Genomic DNA, 14,350 nt, shown 5'->3' with positions numbered 1-14,350 from the left:
TATTCGGCAGTAAGCATTTGTCAGAGTCGCATGGGTTATCTATTTTCCAGGGAAATGGGTGAGCCAAAAGGTCTGGTTTTTGCTCTACTGATTTGGTGTCTCCTCACAGTACACGGTAAGAGCTTTTGTTGCGTGGCATAATTCACTTCTAATTTTACAAATATGTTATTTAATTTCTTTGCAATTCTCATTGAAATAAGCAAATGGGCCTTTTACTCCCTCATTGACTATGGACTATTACAGTTGGGCTCTATGGTCGTGTCTGAGCCTCACATTCCATACACTTCTAATTGGTTGGCATCTTTACTGCCATTCCATTACGTGTGATCATTACAGGGTAAAGGACTTTCATTGGTGATGATTAATTTTCAGGGTCATTCACACTCATAGGAATAGTTAAAGGGATGTTTCATTAAAATGCAACTGAACATAATATTTTCTCTTACCTAGACTGTGGTCGAATCCCCAAGACAGATTTTGGATATGTGTTTTGCTTACTTGGGTATTTGATAGTCATGTTGTGTTTGATCACTATCACCATAGGGCACTGTTCATTCTGAAATGATGTCCAAAACACCTTACAAATAATGAAATACAATTCACAATACAAAGTGTCCCTTTCTGAAGAACTCGTCTGCGTTAGATTTTTGAAAAGTCGAAAGTGTTCTAATACACTTTTGGATTGTGATGTTCTGATGCATCACAACACCAAAATTCTAATGTGGATTGAACTGCAATAAAGTCAGCTCTTCATCTGAAATGGTCGTTATAAGGTTTACTGTTTCATTGACTATTAGGCCAATATTCCTCAATTTCAGCTCTAGGTTCCCAACAAAGCTGCCAAAAACCCCAACTGGATAAGGGTTATTTTGACTCTGATAAAGGAACTTACCCGCATGGCACGGAACTTTACTATGCCTGCGATAAAGGCCAGAAACCTGTGGTTGAGGGGTGGTGGGCGATTGTTAAGTGTGAGAACAGCAAATGGTCCCACACACCTCTGTGCATAGGTAAGTGATTTGAGCGTTCTTTTTTTTCTTTTTTTTTATATCATGAATGAGATGTTAGAACATTGGTGTTTGAGATCAAGGTAAGATTTTGTGGGTTCCTGCTGCCCCCACAGAGTATAGTGTGTACTGCTCAGTGTTTATACCTGCATGTTGTACTCATAAGTCACCAACAATATTTTATTGCTTATTAACACATTTTCTGTTCAGGTGAAGATGGAAACGACGTTGATGACTTTGTTTAAGCTTTCTTTTCATATTGTGTAGGCTACTCCTTCTACAATAGCCGAATTCTCCCAACAGGAACTCTCCCAACTACATTACATGCTATCGCAATACATCTCCAAACCTTGCCCCAAGTCTCCAGTCGCCCCTGGGTTAGAATATATGACCATCTGGGGCCTCCCTTAGGCTTCAGCTTTGTAAACATTAAATCCTGAGACTTTGGGTCAAGCACCGGGGTAAAACCAGACAGTGGAAAAGGTCTATACAGCTTTTTATGGCACATGGCACAGATAGCAAGCTAGTCCAGGTACCTTGTGTACCTTAGGCTGAATGCAGACATGCTGTTTGGTTCAAACCTCGCTCAGTTGATTCAATAAGATGTTTTTTAGCGTTTGGTTTTGTTTTTCAGATGAGAACAACTGCATTGCTCCAGACAACCCTAATGCTAAAGTGACAGAACCTAATGTGTATGGATGGCATACCAATGGCGATACTGTTCGGTTTAAATGTGATGCAGCATATCAAATGAAGCGCAAGGACAGTTCCAAATGTGAGAATGGAACTTGGACAGAATTACCACTTTGTGTAGGTGAGTGTGTTCTCAGTGATGTCTCTGTATAAAACTATTGTTTTGATTCACTTTGTAGTAATAATGATAACATAATGATGACTTCTTGCTTAAATTAAATTAAATATTACATTCTGTATTTTTTCACCTCTTTCACCACAGAGGGTGGCATTTGGTCATCGTATTGTCCTTCATTTTGTTAAATGTTCAGTGATTGTCAGTCGAAGCAGCATGTGTCAGTGTCACATATGAGAAATATGCTGTACATAGCAACATGTATTGGTGTCTGTGTTACAGCTGTTCTGGTTCTTTACAGAAAGAGACAACTTGTGTGAAGCTCCTCCACCAGTGACAAATGCAGTTATCCCTCATGAATACCAGGACAAGTTTCCAACTGGCTCTATGGTACATTATAAATGTCAGAATTCATATACTTTGGCAGGACCAGACTCTATTGTTTGCGAAGATGGAGGATGGACCCCCAGTCCCACATGCAGTAAGTGAAGTCCTGGCGTCAGAGCCATCATTTTACAGTGTGACTCCAGTTTCATTTGTTGTTTTATCTTCTGAACCCTTCTGAGGAGTAAATCGTTGATATTTGTTCCCTGTCTCCTTCTCAATAGTTAAAACTCCATCCCCCACAGAGAGGGCCAGCACAGGTAATATACCCCAATAGCAATAAACTGGTGTTAGCAATATTGAACAATGTATCTGGCCAAACATGAGAGACAAACCTGCAGGTTTCTTGTTTGGTGAGTGACATTTCTAGAAGACCTTTTACATTACACAAATTGTGCCCCCTGATATTCCTAAAATATCCCAGACTGACGAATCTACGAACATTGGGTCATTGACATTAATTGTGGCCAAAACTGAGTAGTGTGCAGTAACTGCCTTCAAGTGAATGTTATTAATCATGTTATATCATTGCCTGTGGGACAGGTGAAGGAGGCCACAGCACTTCTGGTGACAGAGGGAATGGTGGCACATCTCGTGGAGGGGACCACATTGACTCTATCGGTACTCTCATCCAAATGAGATATTCCATTAAAAAATATCCTATTCCTACCTCAGTTTAGTTCAGCCAGTCATAAATATTGTAACAAACCTGGCATTGATAAGACCGATTGCAGGTACCGTAATGCCACAGTATTCTGCTATATCTAAGTCTTAGCAGGTGAATTAATTAAAGACACAGTGTGAATGTATAATGTTATTTGTAAGAGGTCCTTAGGTCTCTATTCAGTCTGTATCGCTGAAGCATTACAGGTTGCACGCTAGAAATGTAAAGCTAATTTCTGATTGAGGCGACATATGCAGCGTTTATAGTGAACGCAGTCTCTGCTAACGTGGGAAAATTGCCTTTAAATTTCAATCAGGCTGTAACGCTGCATTTCCACGATGCGGATTGCAAAGAGGCCTTCATTTCATGGCCTTCCTCACTCAAAAACGAATGCAGGAAAAGTCAATGTAAAATACAACATGCTGTAGAATCAATGTATTTTTTTTACGTCTTGCAGTTTCCAATGTCTAATGCCACATTTCCTACCAGGTTCATTTTTACATATATCTACTGTAACTGTCTCTAACAGGTGATGAGTCCTCACCCAATGTCAGACCCACTGCCAGACCACAACCTAGTGGTCAAATTTTACCTGGTAATTCAAACCTTCTGTTTTCCACTTTTCACCATTAGACGTATTTTTATAATCTTATTTAGTGAACCAAATAGAAGCTAGTCCGGTAACGCTTACTTAAATCCTCCTATTGTAATGCTTTATAATTAGCCTGTGAGCGTCATAAAGCAAAACATGTTAAACGTGAGTGTTCGTAGATAGCTTTTAATAATTTGTAGCTCAAACCATTCTGACTCCATAGACGTTTTTGTAAAAAAAGACCCGGCCCCGGGCCCCTTTGGGATCCGCCCCTGTCTCACAGACACCACTCTAGCTCAGCCCTCGTTAATCACACAGGTTGGTACTAACGGATGCAGAAGAAATAGACGAATCCAATGGTACAACCCGGAAGTCTGTAGCTCAAATACACTCTGTTAAAAAGGGGTTAGAAGTCCTGAATCACACCGGCGGCGCCACGGTGGGACGGTGGGACCCACTCACGGTGGGCCCAGGGTAGCTCAGTTGGTAGAGCATGGCGCTTGCAATGCCAGGGTTGTGGGTTCGATTCCCACGGGGGGCCAGTATGAATTGTTTTTATACACTCACTAACTGTAAGTCGCTCTTGATAAGAGCGTCTGCTGAATTACTAAAATGTAAAATGTAATTAATATGTTTTGTCTCTGTATGCATAGAATTTTCAACTGGCTGATATTTTGTCCAGATCATTATGACATGATTACAAGAGACATAAAGGGGTCGTACATGCTAATGACAAGTCTTATAATGCATTATAGCTGTATCCTAATGCATTATACCTGAATGCTTAGAGTTAATTGTTACTGCAATTCCTTTCACCTGGCAGTGGCCTGGTTTATGAGCTGAAATGTCTCAGAACAATATGTGCATTATCCTTGTAATCCTGAAGAGCTGTATTTGTTCTTCAGTTGATAGGTGTGGAGCGAAGCCAACAGTTGATAATGGGGATTTTATCACTGGCCCTGAAAGCAATAAAATGGCACTGACCTACAAATGTTTTAACTATTACAAACTTGTGGGCCCAGAGAAAGTGATGTGTCGTAGTGATCGAACGTGGTCAGAGCCACCCACTTGTAAAGGTAAATAAATGATGTTTTTGCTAAAATTAACAAGATACCATCACACACCTAATTGTCTCATAATATATCAACCTTCATTAACACTCTTATATCAACTCTTTATATACCAGCTCCATGTACCATTGAAAAAAAGACTTTTGACCAGCTGGATCTTACAAAAGATATGTTTGTGAAGGAAGGAGCGAGTCAGACATTTCTCTGTAAAGAACAGGACTATTACGGACGACCTCTTGTTGCTGATGTTCGATGTCAGAATGGAAAAGTGACAATTGACACATGTACATGTATGTATGATGTGTTATTCACAACAAAAAGAAACAGAATATACTGGACTCAATCAACACAATGTTTTCTTTCTTTATCAGTTGTTTATTATTTAGTTTAGTTCATTATTTTTAATGTGTACTGTAAATGAGTCACTATAAAATATATTATCACAAACTCAATGTCTTGCCTCATAATGAATAAGCCTTCATTAACACTTTTATATTCATTCTCTTTTTACAAAGTGGGCTGCAAACTGGAACCAAGAAGTCATCATTGGCTGGATCTTGCTGGACAAGATATCTTTATAAAGGAAGGACCTCAGACAATGATCTGTAGACAAACTGATTTCTATGGTCGTCCTCTTGTTGCAGATGTTCGATGCGAGAATGGATATCCAACCTCTACCAATTGTAAGTCTAATGCAACTGTAGGAAAGAGAACATAATCAACTGAAACACATTCTTCACAGGTTTCTGTCAAGAGTGAGAAAAATGACTTATTGTCTTTAAGTTACATAGTTTTACTTGTGAGTTACTGAAAATGCTACTGTAAGCCTCATTTGATTCTAAATATTAACTACCATGTCATCCCATTTAGGTTACTAGCAAAACTAATATCTGGTAAGTGTTTATGCATCTCTACACAGTTAGTTATTAAACACAATCAAACTTCAATGGGGGTTTTCCCAGTGTCAGATATACATTAATAGAATCAATAAATGTTGAGGGCAGTCCCATAAATGCTTCCATTAGTTGTAGTGAGCCTCTATTCTCTTATGTAACTACAACAAGGTGGTGTATTTTCCTAAAAGGGCCGTTGAATCAACGCAACACACCCAAATCTGCAGCAAATCCCCTGGAAGAGAGGACTTCCCACGTTGGCCACGAATGAAGATTGTTTGTGATATGTTTGATAAAATTGCTTTTACATTTGGTTCATGATATGAAATGTGCCTTACAACACACGGTGTTAGTAGGGGAGCAGAGAGGAATGGAGGACCACCATCTTAGGATAGGAGGCTGTCTGACAAGATTTAGACAATCCTTCTGAATGATTAAACAGTTATGAAAAGACATGTTGAATATGATAATGGGTAGGCGAACAATTGATGAAACAGTTGATCAACGATACACTTGATATTGGTCCTCCATTCATTTAAAGCAGCAAACGACTGATAGTCAATGAAAGTCAAATCAATTGAATGTGCGGTATACAATGGATGCATGTAGAAAATATCATGGCTTGGATCTATAAAAAAAATATATATCTTATACATTTGTGTGTGCTTTTATATGCGCAGGTTGGTATTACACCAAATCATTTCACAAACAAATGTGTCAAACACAACACAGAGCAACAGTTGACAGTAACCACCAACTAACTATTCAGAAACATATTCAGAAGATCAAAACACAGAACTCACCATTAAACATATTTTAATAGTTTGAACAGTACGATGAATACAATCTAGTGGAAGGTGAAATCTGAAGATATGGTCTTCATAGAAGAAGGTGGACACAGACATGTCAAAATTAAACAAAAATGTCTGAATCTATACATTTAATATGATAAAGCTTTGTGGATCTTTAAGATGTTCTCCTCTATTTGGCAATTGGCACCATATCAATTCAAAGCATCAGCATGTTTTTCTTTACAGTTTTGGTATGTCAAAAGGTAACAATATCATACTTGGTAACTCACAGACTTTCCGTGGTTGAATTGGCCAACAAAGTATTACGAAATTGGTGCAATTCATACTGAAACTTTAAATATTTGTTTGAACTTTGGCATGTGTCTGCTAAATAAATATTATTTGGCCTATGTATGCCTTAACATCTGCTTCATGACTTCAATATATTTCAAAACCTGCCCTCTGGAATTTACAGTTTCTCTCAATTGATTTGAAGGGAACAAAGGCCAATGCTCTTAAAACTGTTCATTCAGACATCGAAACATACTTCTAATTTTGAAAAATAGCCCATTGTCATTGCAAAATCCAATATTACTTTCATTTTCAATATATCTCTTTAAATCAAATATCTCCATCAAAACTACACACGTGTCAACAATTGATTAGTTAATATCTTAACACAACATTCTTTTTGTGTGGATTCATATTTTCACAGGAACATACTCATGGACATTTCCTAAAATGAATTGTTAACAAAAGCACAATATGGCACCTTGCATGATAGCAGTCATTTACATTCCTCAACATGGATGCATCTGAAACAGTCTCAAAATGATCAAATACTAATAACTTTGGTGAGATGTTTACAGAAAATTTGAAATATTTGGAACTAGTTGTTGGCCCATTTGACAGTTTCATGGGTCTTAACATAAGATTGTTGTTAAAAAAAAAGAATGAAACACATAATTTCAGATTTGAACAAAAACTATATAAAAAACAATAATATTTAAATGTTAATATATTCACTTTCTTTCCACTGTAAAAAAAAGCCTTTGTTGTCAATTGTGACATCTTGTATTTTCCCACAGTGGCGCGCAAAAGCACAGGTTTAAGATCCACCCCTGACAATAATGACCTTTGTTACATTTAAAATGCCCCAACTCAGACTCACACTCCAGTTAGTTCATTTCTTAGTGTACATGTAACACCAGTGGAGAGAATGAAGGAAATACCACTGTATGTCATTATCGTACTGCATATCTGGTCCTACAAAGTTAAAGGTAAGGAAGGTATTTTGATATACACTATTCATTCAAAGAAAATTGCATTTAGTATTCTTTACATATTCAATTAATTGTGTGCACTGATCTTTTTTCTTAAGGCAGTGCCTATATTTGGTGTCACGTGTAATTAATAAATAGGCCTAGTACATGGCAGAAACACTCATCTATTAATTTCTTAGCCAAGATATACTGTATTTGTTGAACAAAGGTCATTGTGCAGACAAATGATGGATAATAATAAATGTATGTTCTGTCATTTTTCAGCTCAAGAATCTGGAAAAGGCTGTCAAAGACCCCAACTGGACAATGGCTTTGTTGACCCGGAGCAGGAAATGTACCAGGATGGCATGACCTTGACCTATGCCTGTGATAGAGGTCTGAAGACACCAATGGAAGGGTGGTGGGGGATAATCAAATGTGAGAATGGTAGATGGTCTGATAGTCCTCTGTGTAAGGGTAAGTACTGTCTGCTCTAACCTTGATCTACAGCAAAGAGTCTTATGTGGTGTAAAAACTCAGAAGACTATCCCTTTAGGTATAGGAAAGAGGGGATGTTGGTGTGACAGGACATATTTTTTTTACATTTACATTTTAGTCATTTAGCAGACGCTCTTATCCAGAGCGACTTAGAGTTAGTGAATACATATATATATTTTTTTATACTGGCCCCCCGTGGGAATCAAACCCACAACCCTGGCGTTGCAAACGCCATGCTCTATCAACTGAGCTACATCCCTGCCGGCCATTCCCTCCCCTACCCTGGACGTCGCTGGGCCAATTGTGCGCCGCCCATGAGTCTCCCGGTCGCGGCCGGCTGCGACAGAGCCTGGATTCGAACCAGGATCTCTAGTGGCACAGTTAGCACTGCGATGCAGTGCCTTAGACCACTGCGCCACTCAGGAGGACATATGATACATTTGTGTTGTGAACAACATTCAGTATTATCATCTCTTGTACTTCGTTGTCTTTTGTTTCTTCACTAATCATTGTTTGTACTTTATCTTCACAGCCAGTCGTTCTTGTGATGTGCCTCCTCAAGTGGACCATGCAACCATCGTTCAACAATATCAAAACAAGTTCAGAGATGGATCAATAGTGGTTTATAAATGCAAGAAATCCTTCATGATGGAGGGGAATGCAGATATATTATGCCTTTCAGGAGAATGGACCTCAGCCCCCACATGCAGTGAGTACTGACTTAAAGGGATAGTGCCAGATTTCGGCAATTAAGCTCTTCTCCTACTTACCCAGAGTCAGATGAACTTGAGCATGCTAGCCGTTCCGGTAGACTTCCAGTCATTGAATCACAAAACTATGTCTAACTTCCTTCCTACTGGATGCAGAGATATAAAAATGGTATCCATGAGTTCATTTGACTCTAGGTAAGTAGAAAAGGGGCTTAATTGCCAAAATATCACACTATCCCTTTAAGATCCAACTGATTTCTTTATTCTGGCATCTGTACTGTATTTTTGTGTCACTGAAGAGAGCAGCAAAGTATTAACTTTTAGTCCTCTAGAAGGGTTTCTAATAGTATAACCACAGGTTTAAAAATGACCATAACCCTTGTTTCTTAGCCATTTCATGGAAAAGGCTAAAGTGAGCCAATAGCATTTCATGTAATAATCACATTTTCCTCTATCAACATGAACCAGGTTGACTTTCACATTACACTGTATCTATCTGTCTCCAACAGAAATCATGGATGGAAGCAGCTTACACAGCATCAGACCCACTAGCAGACCCGTTAGAGTTACAACAGGTAATTCAAGCCTTTTAGTTGCTGATCCTCATCGTACCAACATTATATAAATTGAGGCCGAAACTGTGTATATAACCGCCTTAAAGGTCCCAATGCAGATGTTTTTATCTCAATATCAAATCACTTTTTGGGTAACAATTAAGTACCTTTAATGTGATTGTTTTGAATTAAATGGTGAAAAATAAACAAAAATAGCCTCTTTAGCAAAGAGTAATTTCTTAAGAAATAATTTTATTAGCACTGTCTGCAAGTGGTCTGAGTGGGGAAGGGAAAACTGAAAACGTGCTGTTTTTGGCAGAGGTTTGGAACTCTCTTTCTTATTGGTCTATTAAGTAATTTTCCGCAAAAACCCCATCCCACCAAAACTGCCTGAAATTTCAGGTGAAATTTTCATACAGCTCTTACACTAAAAGGACATTATCCCAATTTTCACAGTATTATTCCAACCTAATGCTCAGCGAACAATGCAGGCTCCGATGTCAAGTGGATTTTCCAAGAAGGGACAGGCCATAGTGACAAACAAAATCTGATTAGCGGAGAAGTGCCGTATTTATTCACCTGGACAGGCTAAAATCAAATTAACCTAGTAGTTAATTACTAGGTTAACTTGATCTCAGACTTAGCCTGTCCTGGTGAAAAAAGACGGGGCTTCTCTGTCAATCACATTCTTGTCTATCACTATGGCCTGTCCCTTCTTGGAAAATCCACTTGACATCGGAGCCTGCATTATTCGCCCTGCATGCATTACAAAGGGAACTAATTATTATAACTCAAATAGATATTTTAGATCAGTGGTTCCCAACCAGGGGTACTAGGACCCTGGGGGTACTTGGCCTATCCACAGGGGGTACTTGAGAAGACTCATGAGACAATAGGCCTACTGGTAAAATGCACATGAGGGCGTACTTCAGGAGTACTCCGGGCAGAGCAAAATTCAGTTGGTGGTACAGTAACCAAAAAAGGTTGGGAACCACTGCTTTAGATCATTCGGATTTTATTTTGGAACGTTATAGTTTATCTGGCCAACTTACTCAACCCGTAGAAATGTAACCCAACACGATTTCGCTTTGACTGCTATACAAACTCTTTAATGCTTTGCGATGTTCTGCCACTGGAAGTTTCCTATACAAGGTAGGCGATGCTGAACGATTTGGCAAGGCAACTGTGCGTAGAGCCGTAAGAAGAGTCTGCCTCCCATTGAATAGATTTTTTTATGTCTTTGATGCATCCCCTGGCCATCAAGCTTATAATCAAGGAGGACTTTTACAGAATGGCAGGTACTGTAGGCTGTTGTCAGTTGACTGCCAGCGATGCTTTGCTAATCTCAAATTGATAAGACTAGGCAACATGATACAAATTATAAATAGCCTAATTCATCCCGCAGATTTTCCAAACGTCATTGGTTCTATAGATGGGACACATCCTCATTTTAAAACCCTCTGGAACAAATGAAGGAGAAAATATTTTCACAGCATAAACAGGTGGCTATTGAATACTGTAGCCTATACCTTCACTAAACCAAAATAATTTTCAGAAACAGTTATTAAACTCAATGATCTTCCTTACTTCTTTGGTCAGATGATCTGTGACTCCCATGGGGTTACAACTAAACATAGCACACATTGTTGCACGTGTTGTCATGAAAAGCATTATGAATTAAATACGTTATTATTCATCCTACATAGGCTATGGAATGGCCTACAACTGCAATTATGACATAGGCTACTACAACTTACATATTAGGCCATTACCTTGACACTTAATATCACCAACGTTGCAATAAAAGTGCTCTATAAAGTGAAAGCATTATTACGAATCAGTTATGTGTGTAAGCCAGCCCTATTAGATATTGGAATCGTGCCACTTCACCTGTGCATTTACTCTGTCGACAATTTTCTGCCAGGCTCCCTCTCTGGATTTTGCGGCGGGGGACATATTACTTTTTTGTGCTAAATATGTGAATATATTCCTTGTACTTTGTTACAATTATTTCCTGTTCTAGACTTGTGAAATATCAGGCTTTTGTCTTTTGACTCCGTTTTGTCTATCGTCAACATGAGGACCTTTTGGAATGTTGCCAGTTCAAGCAATCTGAGCTTCGCTTAGCCTAATTACTCAAATGAGAAGCAGCCGTTCTAGAAAAAGGAAATCCAGGACTCCCTTATCTGGTGAAGAGAAGAAGCAGCTCTGTCTATCAATTTGAGAGTGGTTATATTTCTCCAGCCCCATCCCTCAGCTTTTTACCAAAACAGTGGAGTGGAGTGGAGGACACTTTGTTATTGTTTCAACTGCGGATTGCCACTTTAAAGGTGATTTGGGGGGGAAATCTTTAACTCTGCATTGTTGGAAAAGGACCAGTAAGTACGTTTTTTACTGTTAGTCTACACCTGTTGTTTACGAAGCATGTGAAAAATGAAATGTTATTTTAGTTTACATGCCCCATTCACTTGTGGTGGCTAAAGTTAGCAGAAGTTTGTAGTGGCTGTTTAAAGAAATCAGAACCATGGATTACTTTTTTTGGACCCACAGACTACTTTCAGGGTGAGGAAGCATCTAACATTAAGTTGTGAAATCCTGAACTTCCCCTTAATCAAAAATCTAATCAAAGGTTATTGGTCACGTACACAGATTTTCAGATGTTATGGCATGTGCAGCGAAATGCTTGTATTTCTAGCTCCAACAATGCAGTGATACATGGTAATAAAACAAATTAAAATAAATCAACAATACACACATAATCCAGAAAAATAAAGAAATAAGAAATATCACAATATTTTCTTATATGCTGCTATACTGTAAAGCTTAGCTGGGTCATTCATTAAAGACATAATGGGAATGTATTGTTTATTTTAAAGGGGTATTTTCACAGGTTTCCTTGCTGAAATCTAAACTAATGCAGGTAAAGTCAATAACAACAAATGGAACCTATGGGAACTATTAATTTGAGCTTGCTGAATTCAATCTCTAATACCGCATTTCCTACCAGGTTCATTTTCACATCTACCATAACTCTCTCCAACAGGTCATGAGGCCTTGCGGAAGTGTAGGGAAGGCCAGTTTCAGTGCAATAACAGAAGGTGTATACCGACCATCTGGAGGTGCGATGACGACGACGACTGCTCAGACAACAGCGACGAGGAAAACTGTTGTAAGCACAAAACAAAAAAAACTTTCTGAAATCTACCAATTGCATAGATACCTTAATATGCTAATGTAGCTAGTGGGGCAAGGCTATGCTTTCCTCTGGAAAAGAAGAGAAACAATTCCCTTTTTATATGAACCAGTCATTCTCAGTACAGACACACCTCTGGCTAGGTGTATTTTGTATCTTAGTTACAATAGTTGTACTTAAATAAATGTTACAGTAGGTCTATTTTTTTTCTCTCAAAATATGAACTACCATGTCATCCCATTCAGGTTAGGAAAATGTGGATCCATAATGGGAAAGTTTTTGTGCATCCCTACACGGTGGATTGCAAAACTCGTAAGAGTTTACAGGATTCATTTATTATGATTTCTAGTTCAGGTTGTTCATGATGAAGATGTGACTTATTGAAAGACGTGTGTAAGTGAGGACGATACCTTGTCCATTTGTTCACATATCACAACACATGTGTTTTTCTTCACAGGGCTAGGAACAAGAGAAGAAGTGCAACAATAGATTGTTTAGGATATAACTGATAAAGTTGCTTTTACATTTGGGTCATGATATAGAATATGATTTATAGCACAAGTGGTTAAAATGGAGGGGAGCAGAGTACGGTTCCATCTTGATCTCCATCATCTTAGGAATGGATAGAGAAAATAATTTGGAACAATTCTACAATTCTGAAGTAATTCAAGTTGAGGATAATAGGACATTGTCAAAACAGTTCCACCACATCACATCAGCCTCTGTTGCGGTTATACAACTGTTGATGTACTGTGTGTTGGACAATAAATGAAGGGGGGTCTTGGGGCTTCGGGGACAAAGAAATCATCAGCAATACACTTCATTATTCTCATCCGTTCGTGCTGTGGAGAGGAACAATGGAACGATCAGTAAAAGTAAAATGACATGTGCTGTAGAGAACTGCTCATGACTGAATTAAATGTAGAAACAACACTGAACCTTTATGTCAATAAATGATTTAAATACAGTAAATGAATGTATACGTGGGACACTATAAATTATCTTCCTGTATCTTGCACATGGTTTTCTTTATTTAGAGGTTGTGTTGGACGGACAGAGAGAGAGAGAAGTCGAGTTTATTTAAGCAATAAGGCCAGAGGGGGTGTGGTATATGGCCAATATACCACGGCAAAGGGCTTTTCTTAAGCACGACGCAACGCAGAGTGCCTGGATACAGCCCTTAGCCGTGGTATATTGGCCATATACCACAAACCCCTGAGGTGACTTATTGCTATTACAAACTGGTTACCAACATAATTAGACCAGTAAACATAACTGTTTTGTCATACCCGAGGTATATGGTCTGATATACCAAGGCTTTCTGCCAATCAGCATTGAGGGCTCGAACCACCCGGTTTATAAATGCACATTAATGAACATGGTGATCCCCTATAAGGCAACATACAGTACATCCCCAGACAGAAACCCATCATATGTATCAAGCATCTCAAAGTAGCAGTGCTGATTTAGGATCAGTTTAGCCTTTTAGATCATAATGAATAAGATTACCTGGACAGGGGGGTGACCTGATCCTAGATCAGGACGTTTTATACATACAGGCTGTTCCCTCCTGTCCATTGTGAAAGAAACAACATGGTATGAGGAAGTACCCGGGTACAAACAATTCATTTGAAAGACAGAGGTAGTACATGATATACATTATATACAGAATACTTTTAAAGATTGATTCAGAAGTGGTTGACCTCATGATACACTGATTAAACAGACCTTTCTAGTTTTGAGGAGCCCGCTGGGTGTAGGGACGTCACCCCTAAACGCTGATCCTGGATCAGTTTTGCATTTTCCCTCCTGATGGTGTAATTGGTTATGGCTACGATTGGGGGAGGGGAATCTGATCCTAGATCTGTACAGGAGAAACTTCACCCCGGAGCAACAGGCTGAAAACACCAAGATTCATTATCAC

At 38.8% G+C, this 14,350-nt stretch overlaps 2 protein-coding genes across 6 annotated transcripts; both read left to right on the top strand.

Annotated features, from left to right (window-relative positions):
• LOC311147123 (complement factor H-related protein 1-like) lies at nucleotides 1-5,734 on the top strand. 4 transcript variants are annotated; one of them, XM_084183748.1, is made up of 12 exons: nucleotides 1-115; nucleotides 819-1,010; nucleotides 1,642-1,821; nucleotides 2,117-2,296; nucleotides 2,424-2,459; nucleotides 2,743-2,820; nucleotides 3,393-3,458; nucleotides 4,361-4,531; nucleotides 4,642-4,815; nucleotides 5,041-5,208; nucleotides 5,396-5,418; nucleotides 5,610-5,734. In XM_084183748.1, the coding sequence occupies exons 1-11, from the start codon at nucleotides 31-33 to the stop codon at nucleotides 5,401-5,403; spliced, it is 1,338 nt and encodes a 445-aa protein (XP_084039874.1). In that variant the 5' UTR covers nucleotides 1-30; the 3' UTR covers nucleotides 5,404-5,418; nucleotides 5,610-5,734. The 4 variants fall into 4 exon arrangements, with proteins under 4 accessions (XP_084039874.1, XP_084039875.1, XP_084039876.1 ...); XM_084183749.1 differs by having other exon boundaries at nucleotides 5,590-5,734; XM_084183750.1 differs by lacking the exon at nucleotides 2,743-2,820.
• Nucleotides 5,735-7,367: 1,633 nt separating this feature from the next.
• Nucleotides 7,368-13,437, top strand: LOC311147128 (complement factor H-related protein 1-like). Of its 2 annotated transcripts, XR_014614744.1 has the most exons (7): nucleotides 7,369-7,489; nucleotides 7,757-7,948; nucleotides 8,502-8,678; nucleotides 9,189-9,254; nucleotides 12,277-12,402; nucleotides 12,672-12,738; nucleotides 12,884-13,437. XR_014614744.1 is itself a non-coding variant. In XM_084183758.1 (6 exons), exons 1-6 carry the CDS (start codon nucleotides 7,429-7,431, stop codon nucleotides 12,913-12,915), a joined length of 654 nt encoding a protein of 217 aa, XP_084039884.1. In that variant the 5' UTR covers nucleotides 7,368-7,428; the 3' UTR covers nucleotides 12,916-13,437. The 2 variants fall into 2 exon arrangements, 1 of the variants encoding a protein (XP_084039884.1); XM_084183758.1 differs by lacking the exon at nucleotides 12,672-12,738 and having other exon boundaries at nucleotides 7,368-7,489.
• The last annotated feature ends 913 nt before the right edge of the window (nucleotides 13,438-14,350 follow it).

Source organism: Coregonus lavaretus (genome assembly GCF_964263955.1).
Source record: "Coregonus lavaretus genome assembly, chromosome: 19".
NCBI lineage: Eukaryota > Metazoa > Chordata > Actinopteri > Salmoniformes > Salmonidae > Coregonus > Coregonus lavaretus.
The sequence above is the reverse complement of the archived record's forward strand: the minus strand, read 5'-3'. Positions and strand labels throughout refer to the sequence as shown.

Coding starts and splice junctions, on each gene's coding strand:
- LOC311147128 (XM_084183758.1), top strand. CDS start 7,429: ATGAAGGAAATACCACTGTATGTCATTATCGTACTGCATATCTGGTCC. Junction 7,490..7,756: donor CTGGTCCTACAAAGTTAAAG/GTAAGGAAGGTA, acceptor GTCATTTTTCAG/CTCAAGAATCTGGAAAAGGC. Junction 8,679..9,188: donor GACCTCAGCCCCCACATGCA/GTGAGTACTGAC, acceptor TGTCTCCAACAG/AAATCATGGATGGAAGCAGC.
- LOC311147123 (XM_084183748.1), top strand. CDS start 31: ATGGGTTATCTATTTTCCAGGGAAATGGGTGAGCCAAAAGGTCTGGTT. Junction 116..818: donor GTGTCTCCTCACAGTACACG/GTAAGAGCTTTT, acceptor CCTCAATTTCAG/CTCTAGGTTCCCAACAAAGC. Junction 3,459..4,360: donor TAGTGGTCAAATTTTACCTG/GTAATTCAAACC, acceptor TTTGTTCTTCAG/TTGATAGGTGTGGAGCGAAG.